The 15520-nt window shown below is 37.3% G+C and overlaps 1 protein-coding gene across 5 annotated transcripts in view; it reads left to right on the forward strand.

Moving 5' to 3' along the window:
• Positions 1-15520, forward strand: part of SMAD2 (SMAD family member 2) — a 96501-nt gene that overhangs the window by 17503 nt on the left and 63478 nt on the right. For 4 of the 5 annotated variants that reach the window (XM_029222405.1, XM_029222404.1, XM_029222407.1 and 1 more), the window contains one exon: positions 9697-9985. In XM_029222405.1, the coding sequence (XP_029078238.1) occupies positions 9750-9985 (236 nt within the window). In that variant the 5' untranslated portion in view covers positions 9697-9749. The remainder of the gene's footprint in view (positions 1-9696; positions 9986-15520) is intronic. The other variant, XM_029222408.1, reaches the window with a different exon arrangement.

Consider the following 15520-nt stretch of genomic DNA (forward strand, 5'->3'; position numbering starts at 1 on the left):
AGGATTTGGAGATTTTTTTGTAATACATATTCATTGATAGGGTTTATATCAGAATAAAAACAGTACGCAAAGAACAGCAAGTTGAAGACTCTGCAAAGAAAATGAACTGTAGTTTAATAAGACATGTAGAGAATGCTATTTGCAAAACTATTTTACAGTTACTAATAATTTGAAGGTTTTATTTGCTAATTCAGGATAATCAGACCTCTTACTTAACTGAAACTTTCCAGTGAGTAATCTTGGAATCCCAATTTTACTAAGGTATCACTTGATAAGCTTTCTTACTTAGCTGTAAAGATAGTCTTCCTATTCTGTTGAAACTTGCATTGTATAAGTATCAGTTATAGCTGGAATTAGGAACAGAGTTAGAATCTGAACTTATTTTTCAATTCTTGCAGATGTTGGGAAAACATTTCTAACTTTAGTAGAGAGCTTGCTGCCACACTATTGAAGGAAATCTGTATATTATGTAAATGACTCACATCTCGATAACTTGATCATAAATCTAATTTTCTTATTTTCTTACTCCATTTTGTCTTCAACTTGGAACATGGAGAAGTCGATACCCTGTAAAAAACCTAAACTCAGTCTGTTTACATTTCAAAACTATTGGCTAAATATGATACCTTAGCTATTTTAAATGCTCAGCTAATTAAAGTGTATTATCAGCATTACTGAAAAATATTATTTTATTGCATAATTGAAAAATTCTCCAGAGATAATTAGCCAGGAGTCAGCCAGCCATGATTACTAAAACGTGACAAGTTAAGGCTGGTAACTTTAAATGAACACGTAGTTCCAAAGTGGTCATAACTGCTCTTCTAAGACATGGGACATTGAAATCATGTGGCAATACTAGGTCATGAGGTTATTCAGATGACCCAGAATAGGCGTAAACATTTCATGTTTTCATTTCCATGAAGAAAAAAAATTTTAAAGATTTTACGGAAAGTTTTCAGATCCCCAAGAATACATCTTAACTCACAAGAAACATTTCTAACAGAAATCTAACAGAGAACCTGTTTACTCAGATTCTTCCTAACACTGGGAATCCCTTTCATTTTTGCTGCATATATAAAAGTTTAATTTTTATTCATTTTCCTAGGCTGAATTCTCATGGATGGATTAATTAAACTAAAGTTATAGGCACTTTTAGATAGAGTCTTGTTATATTTGCTTGTTCTGTCAGTTTTTGGCAAGGAACAGGGATCCCTCGTGTAACGGAGCAAGAGTTTTGTTCTAAGGATAAAATCGGTGTGGGGCTGAAACAGTGCCTGCGGAGCCCTCAGAATCCAAGCCTTCTCCGCAGGACTAGCTCTGCCTTGCTTGGGCGTGCTCTCTTGCCCTGACTACCCTCTCTTCTGAGCCTCTGCTGTATTTTCTGCTGCACCCTGGTTATGTGATGAACACCGTTACTTACATAAAGCCATGTATTAATACTGACCCTGTAACCTTAGCCTTCAGATTTGCTTCTGTTTCTGTGTTCTGAATAGGGATTAGTGCATCATTCCACACTGCTCAGTTACATTGGTTAGTGGCCGTTATTCTCGAATCCTCCTTTTCCCTAAACTGTCCACATCCACTTGGCCAATAACATGTGAATTGTTTCTGAAATCACTGAAGTAATACTAACATTAGCACTAACTTGTCTTCAGTTTTCTAAACTGGGCTGCCTCACTCTCCCCTCTCTCCTACCACGTTGCTTCCTTGTACTCTGAGTTCTAGTAATACCTACATTTTTTTGGGTAACTCCTAAAACGTTTCCTGTCTCTTGAAAACCTGCTGAACTTTCTGCCTGCTATTCTCTCTCTCTCTTTCTCTATTCGCACTTCTGCTGTGTGTTGCTTTTGTGATACCTCTCCCTTCCAAAGGTTGAATTAATAAGCATGTTCTCTGTGCTTGGATAAGACTGTCACATGGTATTGAGGTTTATATAGCTGGCTCCACTAGAGCGTGCTTTGTGACACAGAGTAGGAATTCAGCAGAGGTCAAAGGTAGCCAAATACACCTTTTGCTGCTTGGTAGTTGCAAATGTCTACTTTGGTGGATTATTACATGTGTTTGATGTAGTTTTTTGTGTTTGCTTTATTTTTTCAAGTTGTAGTTTCATATACTATAGAATTTTTAAATTATAGTATTTACTATAGTGTACTATAATGTATGGCATTTTTATATATACTTATTTATGTGTGTTATTATAGCATCTCCCACTCTAGACAGCTTAATGGTGCTACCTGCTGTCAAGCTCTCGTTGCTGTTCTTTACTTATCTTACAGTTCCCTAACTGGGCAAACCTCACTTTCCCACCATTTCTGCTGTATTGCTAAAGAAAGTCACATAATCCTGCTTTTTGGCTCCTTTCAGATTTTTAGCATCTAAACCACAGTTGGGCTATCAGGGGTGCCAGGGCAGCATTGTTATGTGGAATTCCAGAGATGTCCCTATAAAAGGGTTACTATGGCCAAATAAATTTGTGAAATTTGGCATGCTATATTACCTCTTGTGGGAGACCCTTGAAACAGTCTTCCTGAATTGAGGTTGGGACCTGTTAATTGTTTTTCCCTTTTGAGGGGAATGAATATGATTATTAATTAGGTTGTGACCATTATTTTCTAGCAAACTGTACCAAGGCCTAAGTATCTTCAGTTTGGAAGACCATTTTTGAGAATGGTCTTTTGAGAATTCAAAGTCCTTTTTTGAGAATTATACTAACTTTTTTTTTTTTTAAAGTAAATGTACACCTCTGTTGCAGCAACCTTGCCACCGCTGCCCCAGATAAGTTTGTGATTGCATGTCATTTGGGCTCTCACTGTTTGTTCTCAAATAATAAAAAAAAAAATCCCTCCCACATCCACGGCCCTGTTCCCCAACATATACCTAGATGTGCTTGCAGAGGCTCACCTCCAAGTTGTGGGCAGACACTTGTTGGCTTACTTAACATCCTTGGTCAATTGCCACGTCCTCCCTTCTGAAACTTACAGCATGCGTTGGCATATTGAAGGTCTGATAAGTTCTTAAATAAAGAAGTCCATTTAACTTTGCTTGTTTGAAACTTCTTAATGTATTTGTTTAGATGCTTTTTAATTTTTTTGAATTGTAATTTACATTGATAAATGCCCAAACTTTAAATTTTCAGTTCTGTGAGTTTTGATACTTGTGTGCTCACATGTAATTACTTCTCAAAATAAGATAGAAAACAGTCTTATCACCCCAGAAAGGTATTTGTACATCAGACCAAGCATTTCTCTGTGTGTTCCTCCCCTTTCCTGAGACAGTCATTTGACTTCTGTCACTATATTAGTTTCCCCAGTTGTTGCAAGTCATAAGTGGAATCAGTATATATTTTGAGTGTCTTTTTCCCAGCATGATTTTTTTTAACATCTTTATTGGAGTATAATTGCTTTACAATGGTGTGTTAGTTTCTGCTGTATAACAAAGTGAGTCAGCCATACGTATACATATATCCCCATATCTCCTCCCTCTTGCGTCTCCCTCCCTCCCACCCTCCCTATCCCACCCTGCTAGGTGGTCACAAAGCACCAACCAGCATGATACTTTTGAGATTCATCCATGTTGTGAAGTGTGTAAGTAGCTCACTCATTTTTGTTCCTGAGCAGTATTCCATTGTATGAATATACCACAGTTGTTTGTTTTATTTTTTTCAGTTTTCTTGAGATTTGGGCTCTTTCCAGTTTGGGGCCATCATGAGTTATGGCTACTATGAACATTCTTGTATAAGTCTTTTTTTGTGAACTTAAGTTTTCATTTTTCTTGAATATGTCTAGGAGTGGAATTGTTGTGATATAGGGTAGATGTATGTTTAACTTTTTAGGAACTTGCCAGTTTTCCAAAGGCACTGTACCATTCATTTTACATCACATCAACAGGGTATGAGCATTTCCAGTTGCTCCATATGTCAGGCTGAATAATGGTCCCCAAAGACATCCAGGTCCTAGTCCCCAGAACCAGTGAATGTTATTTATATGGCAAAAGGGACTTTCCAGATGTAGTTAAGGATCTTGAGATGGGGAGATTATTGGGTAATATCTGGGTGAGCCCTAAATGTAATCACAAGTGTCCTTATAAGAGGGCAGATAGAGGGAGGTTTGACCTGAGATGGAGAAGGCAGTATGACAATGCATGCAGAGATTGGAGTGATGTGCTTTGAAGGTGGAGGAATGGGGCATAAGCCAAGGAATACGGGAGACCACTAAAGGCTGAAAAAGGCAAGGAAGCAAATTCTCCTGTCAGACCCTCTGGAAGGAAACAGTCCTGAGTATACTTTGACTTTCTTGAATTCATTGAAACTCATTTTGGTAAACCTGTGGTGGTTTAAAGCACTGAGTTTGTGATAATTTGTTACAACAGGAATAGGAAACTAATATATTCTACATGTTCACCAACATTTGACAGTGTCAGAATATTTTTAAACCATTCTAGATGGTGCGAAATGCATTGTGGTTTTAATTTGCATTTTCCTGAAGATTGTTGATATTAAACACCTCCTAATGTGCTTATTGGCCATTCCTGTATCCTCTTTCATGCAATATCTGTAATTTGTCCTTTGCCTATTTTTTAAAAAATGGAGTGCACTTTTTCTTTGACTTGCAGTTCTTTATATATTCTATATGGTAGCCCTTTACCTCAAATATTTATAGCAAATATTTTTTCTCTAGTCTGTGACTTACTCGTTCTTTAGTGGTGTCTTTTGGTAAGCAGGCATTTTAAGTTTTGATGAGGTTTGTGTTATTTATATTTCTTTTGTGGTTAGTGCTTTTTATGTCTTAAGGACATAAAAGTATTTTGTGTTTTCCTCTAAGAGTTAAGATTTTGCTTTCCTATTGAGGATGGTATAATATAGTGCTTGAGGTTTACTATTTTCCATATTTTTGAAAAGCTGTTGAAAATAGATTGACTTGGCGCCTTGGTAGAAAATGAGTTGACTGTATATGTATGGGTCTATTTCTGGATGCTCTTCTATTTCACTATCTTTATTTTTCTTATGCCCACTCTATACTCTTGATTACTAAGGCTTTCTCAGTGAGTCTTGAAATAAGGTGGTATAAGTCCTCAAAAATCCTTTTTCTTTTTTCAAGATTGGTTTTATTATTCTAGATCTCTTTTGTTCCATAGGAATTTTAGCATCAGCATATCAGTTTCTTTTTAAAAAATCCTGCTGGGATTTCAACAGGGATTACATTTATATATCAAACTGGGAAGAATGGACATTTAAATAATATTGAGTCTTCCAGTCTATGAACATGGTCTCTCTTCATTTCAGTCTTCTTTCATTTACCTTAGCAATATTTTGCAGTTCTTAGTATAGAGGTCTTGAGTATCTTTCTTTAGATTGACCTATAGGTTTTTTTTTGTTGTTGTTGCAGTTATAACTGGCATTTCTTTAAATTTCATTTTCCATTTGTTCTTTGCTTGTATGTAGAGATACACTTAATTTTGTATGTTGACCTTCTATCATGAAACCTTGCTAAATTCACTTCCTAATTTTACTAGTGTTTTTGTAGGTTCTGTGCAGTTTCCAATGAAGACAGCCATATCACCAGAGAATATACTTATTTCTTTCCAATCTTTATGCCTTTTATTTCTTTCTTGCCTTATTGTGCTGGCTGGAACATTCAGTGCATTATTGAATAGAAGTAGTGACAGTGGACATCCTTGTCGTATCCTCAGTTATAAGGGAAAGGGACTCAATGTTTCATCATTAGATATGTTGCTAGCTTTAGGTTTTTCATAGATGTCGTTTTCCAGAATGAAGAACTTCTTCCCCTTTTCTATTTCTAGTTCTCTGAGGGTTTTTAATCATGGATAGATATTAAATTAACATTGTCAAATGCCTCTTTTTTCCCCCCTGCATCAGTTAAGAGAATCATAAGGATTTTTCTCCTGTATACTGTAAATGAGGTGCTTGATTTTTTTTTTTTTTTTTTTTTTTAACTGTTAAACCAGTTTTGCTCCTTGGGATAAACCCCACTTGGTGATGATTACTTTTTCTATATATGTTACTGGGTGTGATTTGCTAATATTTTGTTAAGGATTTTTCCTTCTAGTAGTAGCAGACCTTTGCTTTTTGTATTAGTGCAGGATCTTGGGCCAAAGACAGTTTCTTGCTCCTGGCCCATTGTCATATCGATAGCTTTGCTTTCTATTCATTCCTTAGCATCAGGGTATGTTTGTCTGCCACTGGTGGTGGCAGTGTTTCCTGTCTTCCTCTAGGGGTAGACTGTGGTTATGTTACATGGTGAAAGGCTTGTTTGTATGTGGGAGGTGGGCAGATAGGTTCTGCTCCCCCCCACCCTCTCAAATAGTACACAGCTTTTGCTTTACTCTTCCCTTTCAGGCAGGGAAACTTTCCTTGGGCCCTGGGTGTGGGAGGCTTTCCTGCATCTCCCCTCCTGGTTGAAGGCTTTTGCTTCATGTTAGGTGCCACTTAAAGGGGAGGAGCTCTCTCCCTTCTCTTGCCCCATGCCATTCTTTTTCAAGAGAACTCAGTTGAGAGCCTTTGAAAAGAGCTTGTGAATGAGTGCAGATTCCCCTTTTGTCTGGGTTTTCACTGCCATCCTAGCTGACACTCAGCCATTATCTTTATTTTTATCTTTAATATTCAGCAGATTGACTACTGTATGTTTCCTTTCCATCTGTGGGTTGATATCTGCCATCATTTTTGAAATTATCTCTTCTTAAGCTTTTTCTGCCCCATTCTCTCTTTTCATCTCCTTCTGGGACCCCAATTACACTCCACTTAAACCCCAATTGACATTTGGTCTTGGATGTTCTGGGATTTTTTCCACACTTTTTTATTTTTCTCTTCATGTTTCAATCTGGGCATTTTAATTTGGCCTGTCTTCAAATTCACAGCTTATTTCTGTCTGTTTTTAAATCCATCTAAAGAAATCTTTAATTTCTGATATTGTATTTTTCATTTTTAATGTTTCCCTGTGATCTTTTTTTTATAGCTTCAATGTCTGTGATTAAATTCTCCATTTCATTATTCATGTTGTCTATCTCTTCCATCAGTTTTCATCATGGTTATTTTAAAGTATGTCTGATAATCCCCAAATCTAGGCCCTCTCTGATCTGATTATATTAATACTTTCATCTTTTGACTTTGGTTTGCTACTCTCTCTGTCTTGTAATTTTTGATTGAATGCTGAATGTTTGTGTAAAATCAGTACAGGTTGAAGTATATATTATCTACTTCCCCAAAATGGCTCATCATTTCTTGTGGGGCTAAGTCAACAAGATGTGTGCATAGTCAGCTAGTTCTGGGCTTATTTGCAACTTTATTTTGATTAGTTCAAGTGTCTTGAGAGTAGGATTAAGACTTTACTTTCTGTAAGATTTGTTGTCTTAGTGTAATTTCAGTTATCTCTTTATGCTTTGTATCTGAGCCATCAGCTTTCTGAACCGTGGTGACTTCTCTGCTTTACAGCCTAGCTGCTGGTTTCCTGGTCATTCTGGAGTGAGTTCTTTTTGCTCTCTAGTCTTACCCCAGGCTTTTGTGCCTAGTGAGATCTCTCGGTACGAGTAATACCTTCCAGTGCTTTCTCTCAGCAGTCCTTTCCTACCCCAGCCTTGGTAGTTCAATTTCCAGAGTATCTGCATGGAAGTTTCTGTCTCAGCTGTCTTGTCCCACCTCAGCCCTTGGCAGCTGAATGTCTGGAGTCTCTTGGATTGATTTCTCTCACATCTCACCACCGCCCCTCCCACTCCCCCCCCACCCCCGCCACCTCCCCAGGGCATTTGAGGAAGACCCTAAGCTTCTTAGCGTATCTCTTAGCTTTCCTGCCCTGTCTTCCAACCTTTGCCATATTTTGGCCAACTCTTGGTGCAGACCTGTGGGATTGAGCGGTTGAGTGGTGCAGACTTGCTCTGTGGAATCCTTGGAATTCTAATATGTCTTGTCAGCCTACATGTTACTGTTAAAATGTACTAAAATTTAGGCTGACTTCTCCTTACCTTCACTGTGGTGGGATTATTCCTCCTTAGCCACTCTACCAGGAAAGAGACCATCTGTGGGCCTCTCTTCTATCAAGACTCAACACTTTCTGGAATTTAGTTTCACTTAGGTTACTTTGCATCTTAAACTTTCTGTTGGGTTCAGAAAAACCATGATTTTATAGCTTTTCTGTCTTGTTTTGATTGTTAGGGTGAAAGTGATGGTCTATTGTGACTCTGTATCTCCTGATTAGAAGTGGAACTCCTTCATGGAATACTTTCTGATATATAATCTGGCAAATACCTGATAAAGTTTGTTATTTCACTTCACCCTAGTTGATTTTCTACCGTATTTCTCAGAGCCAGGTTTCAAAATGTTTTCCATTCTTCTCAAATCTGAACTCTCCAGTTCTGTCCTCAAGTGGTAAATTATCTTATCTCTTACTTTGAGATTAAAGCCATTGACATTAAATTTTAATTGGGCTGGTGGAAAGTGTGGGAAGAATTTGTAGTAGGTGCTTAGAAAACTAGGCAAATGAAAAACTAACATAATTAGCTCTGGGGAAAGGAAAGAGTTGTACAAAAAAGGAAACATGATTATACAGTAGTAGTTATACAGTAGTAGTTAACTACTAATCTCATCAGGTACAAAACTACCTGGGAGATAATTATTTTTAAGCTTGGAGGAAAGCAGGTGGTCGTGGTGTAAATCCTCATTTTCTGTAGAAAAATCGCTAGGTATATCTAAACTTGCTATTTCAAGGGATACCATTACTGAGGTATAAATAGCAAGAATAAAAGTTAAAAGGTTCTCTTGGTGTGAGAAGAGGAGCTATATTTGACTTTACTCACTATGCATGTTGTTACTTAGATATAAATGAAAATATTTTTTAAAAGAGGCTTAATTAAAAATCTTCTCAAGGGGTGGTAAAAGTGAACCAAATCTTTTTTTCACAGACTCTCTTTACCTTTATTTCTTTATTTTTATATTTTTTTACTCTGTGCTTTTTCTTTGGCTGCTTTGGGTCTTCGTTGTGGTGTACGGGCTTCTCAGTACGGTGGCTTCTCTTGTTGCGGAGCACGGGCTCTAGGTGCGCAAGCTTCAGTAGTTGTGGCGCACGGGTTTAGCATGTGGGATCTTCCCAGACCAGGGCTCGAACCCGTGTTCCCTGCATTTGCAGGCGGATTCTTAACCACTGTGCCACTGGGGAAGTCCCTGTCTTTATTCTTCTTGTTTACTTCACACTTCATGCCTTTTCCCTTGTTATAACTTTACATTTTACTTTATGATACTTGGTTATGAAAGTTTAAAACTTTGGGGATATTGAGCTTGTAAATTTTTAAAAATATTTTTGTTACGTGTTTTGAGAATAGATTGAAATTCTAAAAAGTGAGGAAAACTTTCTTTTGGTGAAGATATTTTATTGATACTAAGTTAAAAATAAAGTAGCATGGGTAGTGATAAACTTGTCCAGTGTTGATAAAGATAAAAGATTTTACTTGCAAAATTATTATATTTGTCCACTTATAACACTGTCTTGTTTTTAGAAGGATTTGTTTCCACAGTTCATTTAAATTAGTAAAGTCATTTTCAGGGGTGAAAAAGATAACTTCTGAATGTCTGTTGTGAAAGAAATAATTTGAATTTCTATTGCATTCTGTAATTTGCTTTTGATACTATGTTGAAACTAGTAGTTGATTGTAAAGTTAGCTTCTAAATTATCCTTTCCATATCTTTTCTAGGTTAGATTAAGGAGGATATTTTCTTAGAGTGGATCGCTGCCTTTGGTAAGAACATGTCGTCCATCTTGCCATTCACTCCACCAGTTGTGAAGAGACTGCTGGGATGGAAGAAATCAGCGGGTGGATCTGGAGGAGCAGGTGGTGGAGAGCAGAATGGACAGGAAGAAAAGTGGTGTGAGAAAGCAGTTAAAAGTTTGGTGAAGAAGCTAAAGAAAACAGGACGATTAGATGAGCTTGAGAAAGCCATCACCACTCAAAATTGTAATACTAAATGTGTTACCATACCAAGGTAAGTGTTGTTAGATCAGAAATTTGATGGCCATACTGTTGAAAATTGCTTAAAGGAATCTGAAGGGAAGTTATTGAAATTTTGTTACTTTCAAGTGACCTGTCAATAGTGATTATTAAAATATGACAGCTATTTTTAACCTGTCGTATTAATTTTGTTTAACTCGTTAAGACTTGTTTATTTTACAAAGCATTTTCTTGAACAGTGAGAAGGTTTAATCAAGCAAAATAAAATACTTAGATTGTATTTTTATCTTCACTGTCTTCATTTACCTTCATTGCCTAAATGCTTCATTGTATGTTATCCTAATTTCTGTGATTGAATGACTTTTGAATAAAGATTCAAAGATTTTTCTATCACTGGTGCAGTAGTGACTGACAGTTTTCTCCTCCCTTGGTCAAAACTTCAGTAAGGAGTGAACAGAGGCTGCTAACATTGTGATGAATTTTATATAGTTTTTGCTTGAGTTGCAGCACTACTTCTAACAAAGAACAGTATGTGAGACAGCTTCCTAGGTGTCATAGGTGGTCAGAACCTGTCTTGAAGACCTACCTCTTGTATTAGAAGGACCTATTACTTAAGAGGTTCAAGTTTTATTAGTGTAAATTTAATCATTTACAGATCAGTACCACTGTCAGAAATACTGTTTTTTAACATAAAGTAGCAAGTGGTTTTTAAGTGTTTTAATGTGTACTACTATAGTTGCGCACATTACAGGGTTTGCGGGAGTGTCAGTTTATAGCATTTTCTAAAAATGATTGTTTTCAGTGTCATACACATAGGCTAGCATATGGCACGTAAAACCATTGTACTTGACCCGTTTCTAATGAGTTTTGGGAAATACACTCTGGATGCTTGTTGATAATAGATCCTAATAACACCAGCCTGTCTGCTTGCAAATAACTAGGAGTAGAATGTTTCCTCCCTTGTTTGGTAGGTTAATTATCCATTTCTTTTACCTCACTTGTTTCATGTATTTCTCAAATAAGAGTCACTTTTCCTGGTATATCCTTTCGTTTTAGAAATGTTTATGAATGCCTGCTGTGTACAAGGCACTGGTTTTAGGCACATGGGATAGATACAGTATGAACAAAACTCAAAGTTCCTGCCCTCCTCAGGGATAGATGTACACAGTAAACAAGTGGACAGATTAATTGGAGATGGTAATGAGTACAAAGAAAACAACGACTGAGGGGTGAAACTGCTTTGGATTGGATTGTGACACTTAATCTGAGCTTTGAGAAGTAGCAGCTAGCTGAGGGAGGTCTTCTAGGCAGAGGAAGGAGTGCGTGTAAAGATGCCAAGTCAGGACATAGCTTATTGTATTGGAGGACTTACTGTATTGCAGTAGAGATGGAGTGATACAAAATGAGTACAAAACTTGGAAAGGGTCAGATCATAGAGGGCATCGTAGGAGAGTTTGAATTTTAGTGTCAATGTAATAGAAAGCAAATAAAGATTTTTAAGTGGATTTTCAGATTTTAATCCTTTTTTTTTTTTCTCGGTACGCGGGCCTCTTACTGTTGTGGCCTCTCCCATTGCGGAGCACAGGCTCCGGACTTGCAGGCTCAGTGGCCGTGGCTCACGGGCCCAGCCGCTCTGCGGCATGTGGGATCTTCCCGGATCGGGGCACGAACCCGTGTCCCCTGCATCAGCAGACGGACTCTCAACCACTGCGCCACCAGGGAAGCCCTTAATCCATTTTTAAAGAATTTTTTACATTTATATTTTTACAAAGATCATTCTGGCTGCCGGACACACGTGGTTGGAGCTGGGGGTGGGTAGTGGTGTAGTGGTGTGTGTGTGCATGTGTGTGTGTAGTAGACTGGTGTGGTATAGTGGTCTGCAAGCGGGGAAATCAGGAGGCTATTGAAGCAGTCCAAAATAGAGATGCCAGAGGTTGGGCTGGCATGGAGGCTGTGCTGCCACCAGAAGTGGATGGATTTGGTTGGAAGTTGAACTGACAGGACTTGCTAATGAATTGGTTAAGAATAAGTCAAGTTTTTTGTGTTCATTTTTTATTGTATAGTGCCTGGTATTTCAGTTCAGTAAACATTTATAAACATACAGTCTTTGCTCTTGAGTTGCTTACTTCCTAGTAAGGGAGGTAAACTTTAAAAAATAAGAAAGATAATTTAATAATGTGCAGGAGGTGTTCTGAAAGATGTATGCTTAGGGAGCTGTGTCCAAAGTGGGGACCCTTCCCTGCTCTGCGGCTTGTGGAAAGTTTCCTCCTGGAGAAAGATTGGTGCCTGAGTTGGGTGGAGGTAAAGGAGGAATTTAGTCAGGAGAAGCTCCATTCATCCAGAGTGGCCCTGGGGTGTTGAGGACTGGTGATGGGGTCCTGGGAGTGTCAGGTGGGAGGTGGGATATGGCAGGACCCAGAGGCTGTGTGGTAGGGAGGAAGCACCACATCCTGCACGCTGGGGGGTTCACACTGAACATGAGTATGACTGGGTGATGGGGGAGTTGTCAAAGAGTCTTAGGTAAAGAAGTGAGGAAAATGGTTGTGAGACTGTCAAGAGTGGAGGCAGGGAGACCAGTTAGTATGTTGTCTCCTCATCCAAGGGAGCTGTGTGATCCAGGAAGACCGGGGGCCATGCTTTTGCACAGCTTCATCTAGGGCTCCGGTGCCAGTGTGGTGAGGTTGTTGGCAGAACAGAGCTGAGAGGAGAGTCATGCAGTCCTGTCTCTTAAGGAGATACAGTAGGAAGCAGCCTCATGATTGAAATGTATAGACCTTCTATTTAAACTGTAGAAGTCCCTTTAGTCGAATTTCTTTTCCTTATTTTCCCCAGTCTTCGTTTTACAGTCTAGTTTTTAGAGATTTTTTTTTTTTCATATTCTAGGGCTTTTTCATCATTTAAAGATTTTTTTCCCCGCACTTTTACCTGAGTAATGAAAGTGAAGTGGTGCTTGTCCAGTATCTTGTTTTTCACTCTTTAAAAGTTCCTTGAAGCTTAGAAACTTGCTTGTCTAATTTGGTGGTCTTTTTTGTTTTAATATTTCAAGAAATGTAGATTTGTTAATATTGGCTGTTTATCAAAAACCTTAAGTTTCTTGCACTATATTCTGGAGCCATATATCTTATAAAGTTTGTTTTTAATAATAGAACAGTTATATTGTGTCAGATTATTAGTCATCTCTTAACTACTAAATGTACTTAAACATTCAGTCAACTCTTAATTATATAGACTGTAAAAGGTGGGGAATGGGTGTGGAAAGGGTCCATTATGGAGGAATCCAAACCCTAGCTTAAGCAAAATTATTTAAAATGTAATTCATGGTGGATTTACTGTAAGCTTATTAACTTAAAATTGCAAATAAGTTGTCAGTAAAATACCTTAACGTATTGATGTACTCATCATGTATTAATGAACATGAAACATAAATTACTTAATTTTTTAAAATGACAAATGTTTTCTGTTTAAAAATCCCTGTTTCATTGACTCTTCTTAACAGTTTCCTTTCCTCCAACCCCCATCTTCTAATGTTAGAGTGGGACTAAATTGCGGCTAGAAACATAGTCCTGACTTTATATCCCTCCCACCCCCCTCACATAATTAACTCTGCCTTCATTGCTTTGTCTCTGAAGGGATAGAAGCTACTACCCATATGTGTCACTGCTTCCTTCCTACTGTTTTATGTGGTGACACAAAGTGATTCATGGGTAGATCTTAACCTATTAAGCTACAATGAGCTGAATAGTATAAAGTTTCATGAAGCTTTTCCATCTCAATTTTTTGAGACTAACAAATGGAGGACAACTCAGTCATAAAATCAGAATGGCAATTGATATTTAGGTAATGAATCAGTCAGAAGAAAAAAAAGTGACTTTCAGTGCATTTAATCTACAGTAAAGCAAAATCCAAACAGCAGTGGGGATGGAGAGCTTGTAAAGTTTAAAACAAGTGGCTGTGAGGTCTGAAATGCCAATTTGATAATATCCATTGTACATAAATGTGTAGGAATGAAGAATTTATTTTCTTAAACGTAAGTTATAAGGGCTTTCCTAAGGTGGTACTTTGACCATATAATTACATTTTGATCTTTCATCTTAAGGAAATAATCAGGAATATGGTCCAAGATTTCTGGTGTTCATTTCAGCATTGTTTATAATAGCAAAGAATTAGAGAAACCCAATCCTAACCCACAGTTTCCTTAACTGTAATAATAAAGGAAACTTAACCCAACTCATTTTATACCAGAATTGAAAATGAATAGTAAAAGTAAAGTTTATATCAATCTTACTCATAAAAACAAATGCAAAAATTATAAATGAAAAAGCTTGAATTATAAAAACAAAACCACAAAATCATGACTAGGTAAGGTTTATTGCAGGAATGCTAGTGTGATTCACCTACAGGAAGTCCATTAATGTAAGATACTCTGTATTCATATTTATGAACACTCTGATCTTGGTGGATCTAGAAAGAGCTTTCTATAAAATTCAGTATTCATGTTAACAAATTAGAAATAGGAATTTTCTTAACTTGATAAAGCAATACTTCCAAAAATGTTAACACTTATTCTTGAAACTTTAGAGAGAAATACATCAAATTGTTAATAGTGATTATTTATGGATTACCTAAAAAAAGAAATGTCCTGTAATTTTTCCGTAATATTTATCTATGAAAGTATGTTTTACTTTTGCAGTCATCATAATCAAATTTTTTTTTATGGTTTGTTTTACTTTATTATTTTTTAAATAATTTTTTAAAATTTATTTTTATTTATTTTTTGGCTGTGTTGGGTCTTTGTTGCCATGCGCGGGATTTCTCTAGTTGTGGCGAGCCGGGGCTGCTCTTCGGCGCAGTGTGTGGGCTTCTCATTGCGGTGGCTTCTCTTGTTGCGGAGCACGGGCTCTAGGCATGCGGGCTTCAGTTGTTGTGGTTCACGGGCTTAGTTGCTCCGTGGCATGTGGGATCTTCCCGGACCAGGGTTTGAACCTGTGTCCCTAGCATTGGCAGGCGGATTCTTAACCACTGCACCAGCAGGGAAGCCCAATTAAATGTTTAAAAAGAACTTTTGGGCAATACTTAGACTATTCTTGGCTTTGCTTTTTTACCCTTTAAATTAAGTCAATTTTTCTGTAAAAGGGCAGTTATATTTTCATTTTCTTAACATTGTAATAAATGTACTTATATTTTTTCCTTCAAAAAGTATGTTCCTTAAAACAAAGTAGTATGTGTACATGATTCCAAATTCAAACACAGATTATACCGTGGAAAAATGTGTCCCTCCCACTCCTGTTGTCACCCGTCTCCTCACCCAGTTGTATTACTAGTGTCTTATATATCCTTACAGGATATGTTTCTTGTTAATACTGTTGCTAACATTTGGATTTTGTTTTCCATCTTCTAAATTTTTAAATATCAGAGTAATTGAAATAAACTTTATGCAGATGGTCAACTTTTACTTTTGATTTTGTATTACTACCCTTTTACTTCTCTGGATAACCCAGGAAGAATTAAAGAGAAGTCTTTTAAAACCAAACCGTAGTATCCTTCAGTTCTTCTTAAATTAGTGTTTTTT

The sequence above is a fragment of the Monodon monoceros genome, unplaced genomic scaffold, assembly GCF_005190385.1.
Source record: "Monodon monoceros isolate NGI ecotype Baffin Bay Population unplaced genomic scaffold, NGI_Narwhal_1 Super_Scaffold_1, whole genome shotgun sequence".
Taxonomy (NCBI): Eukaryota; Metazoa; Chordata; class Mammalia; order Artiodactyla; family Monodontidae; genus Monodon; species Monodon monoceros.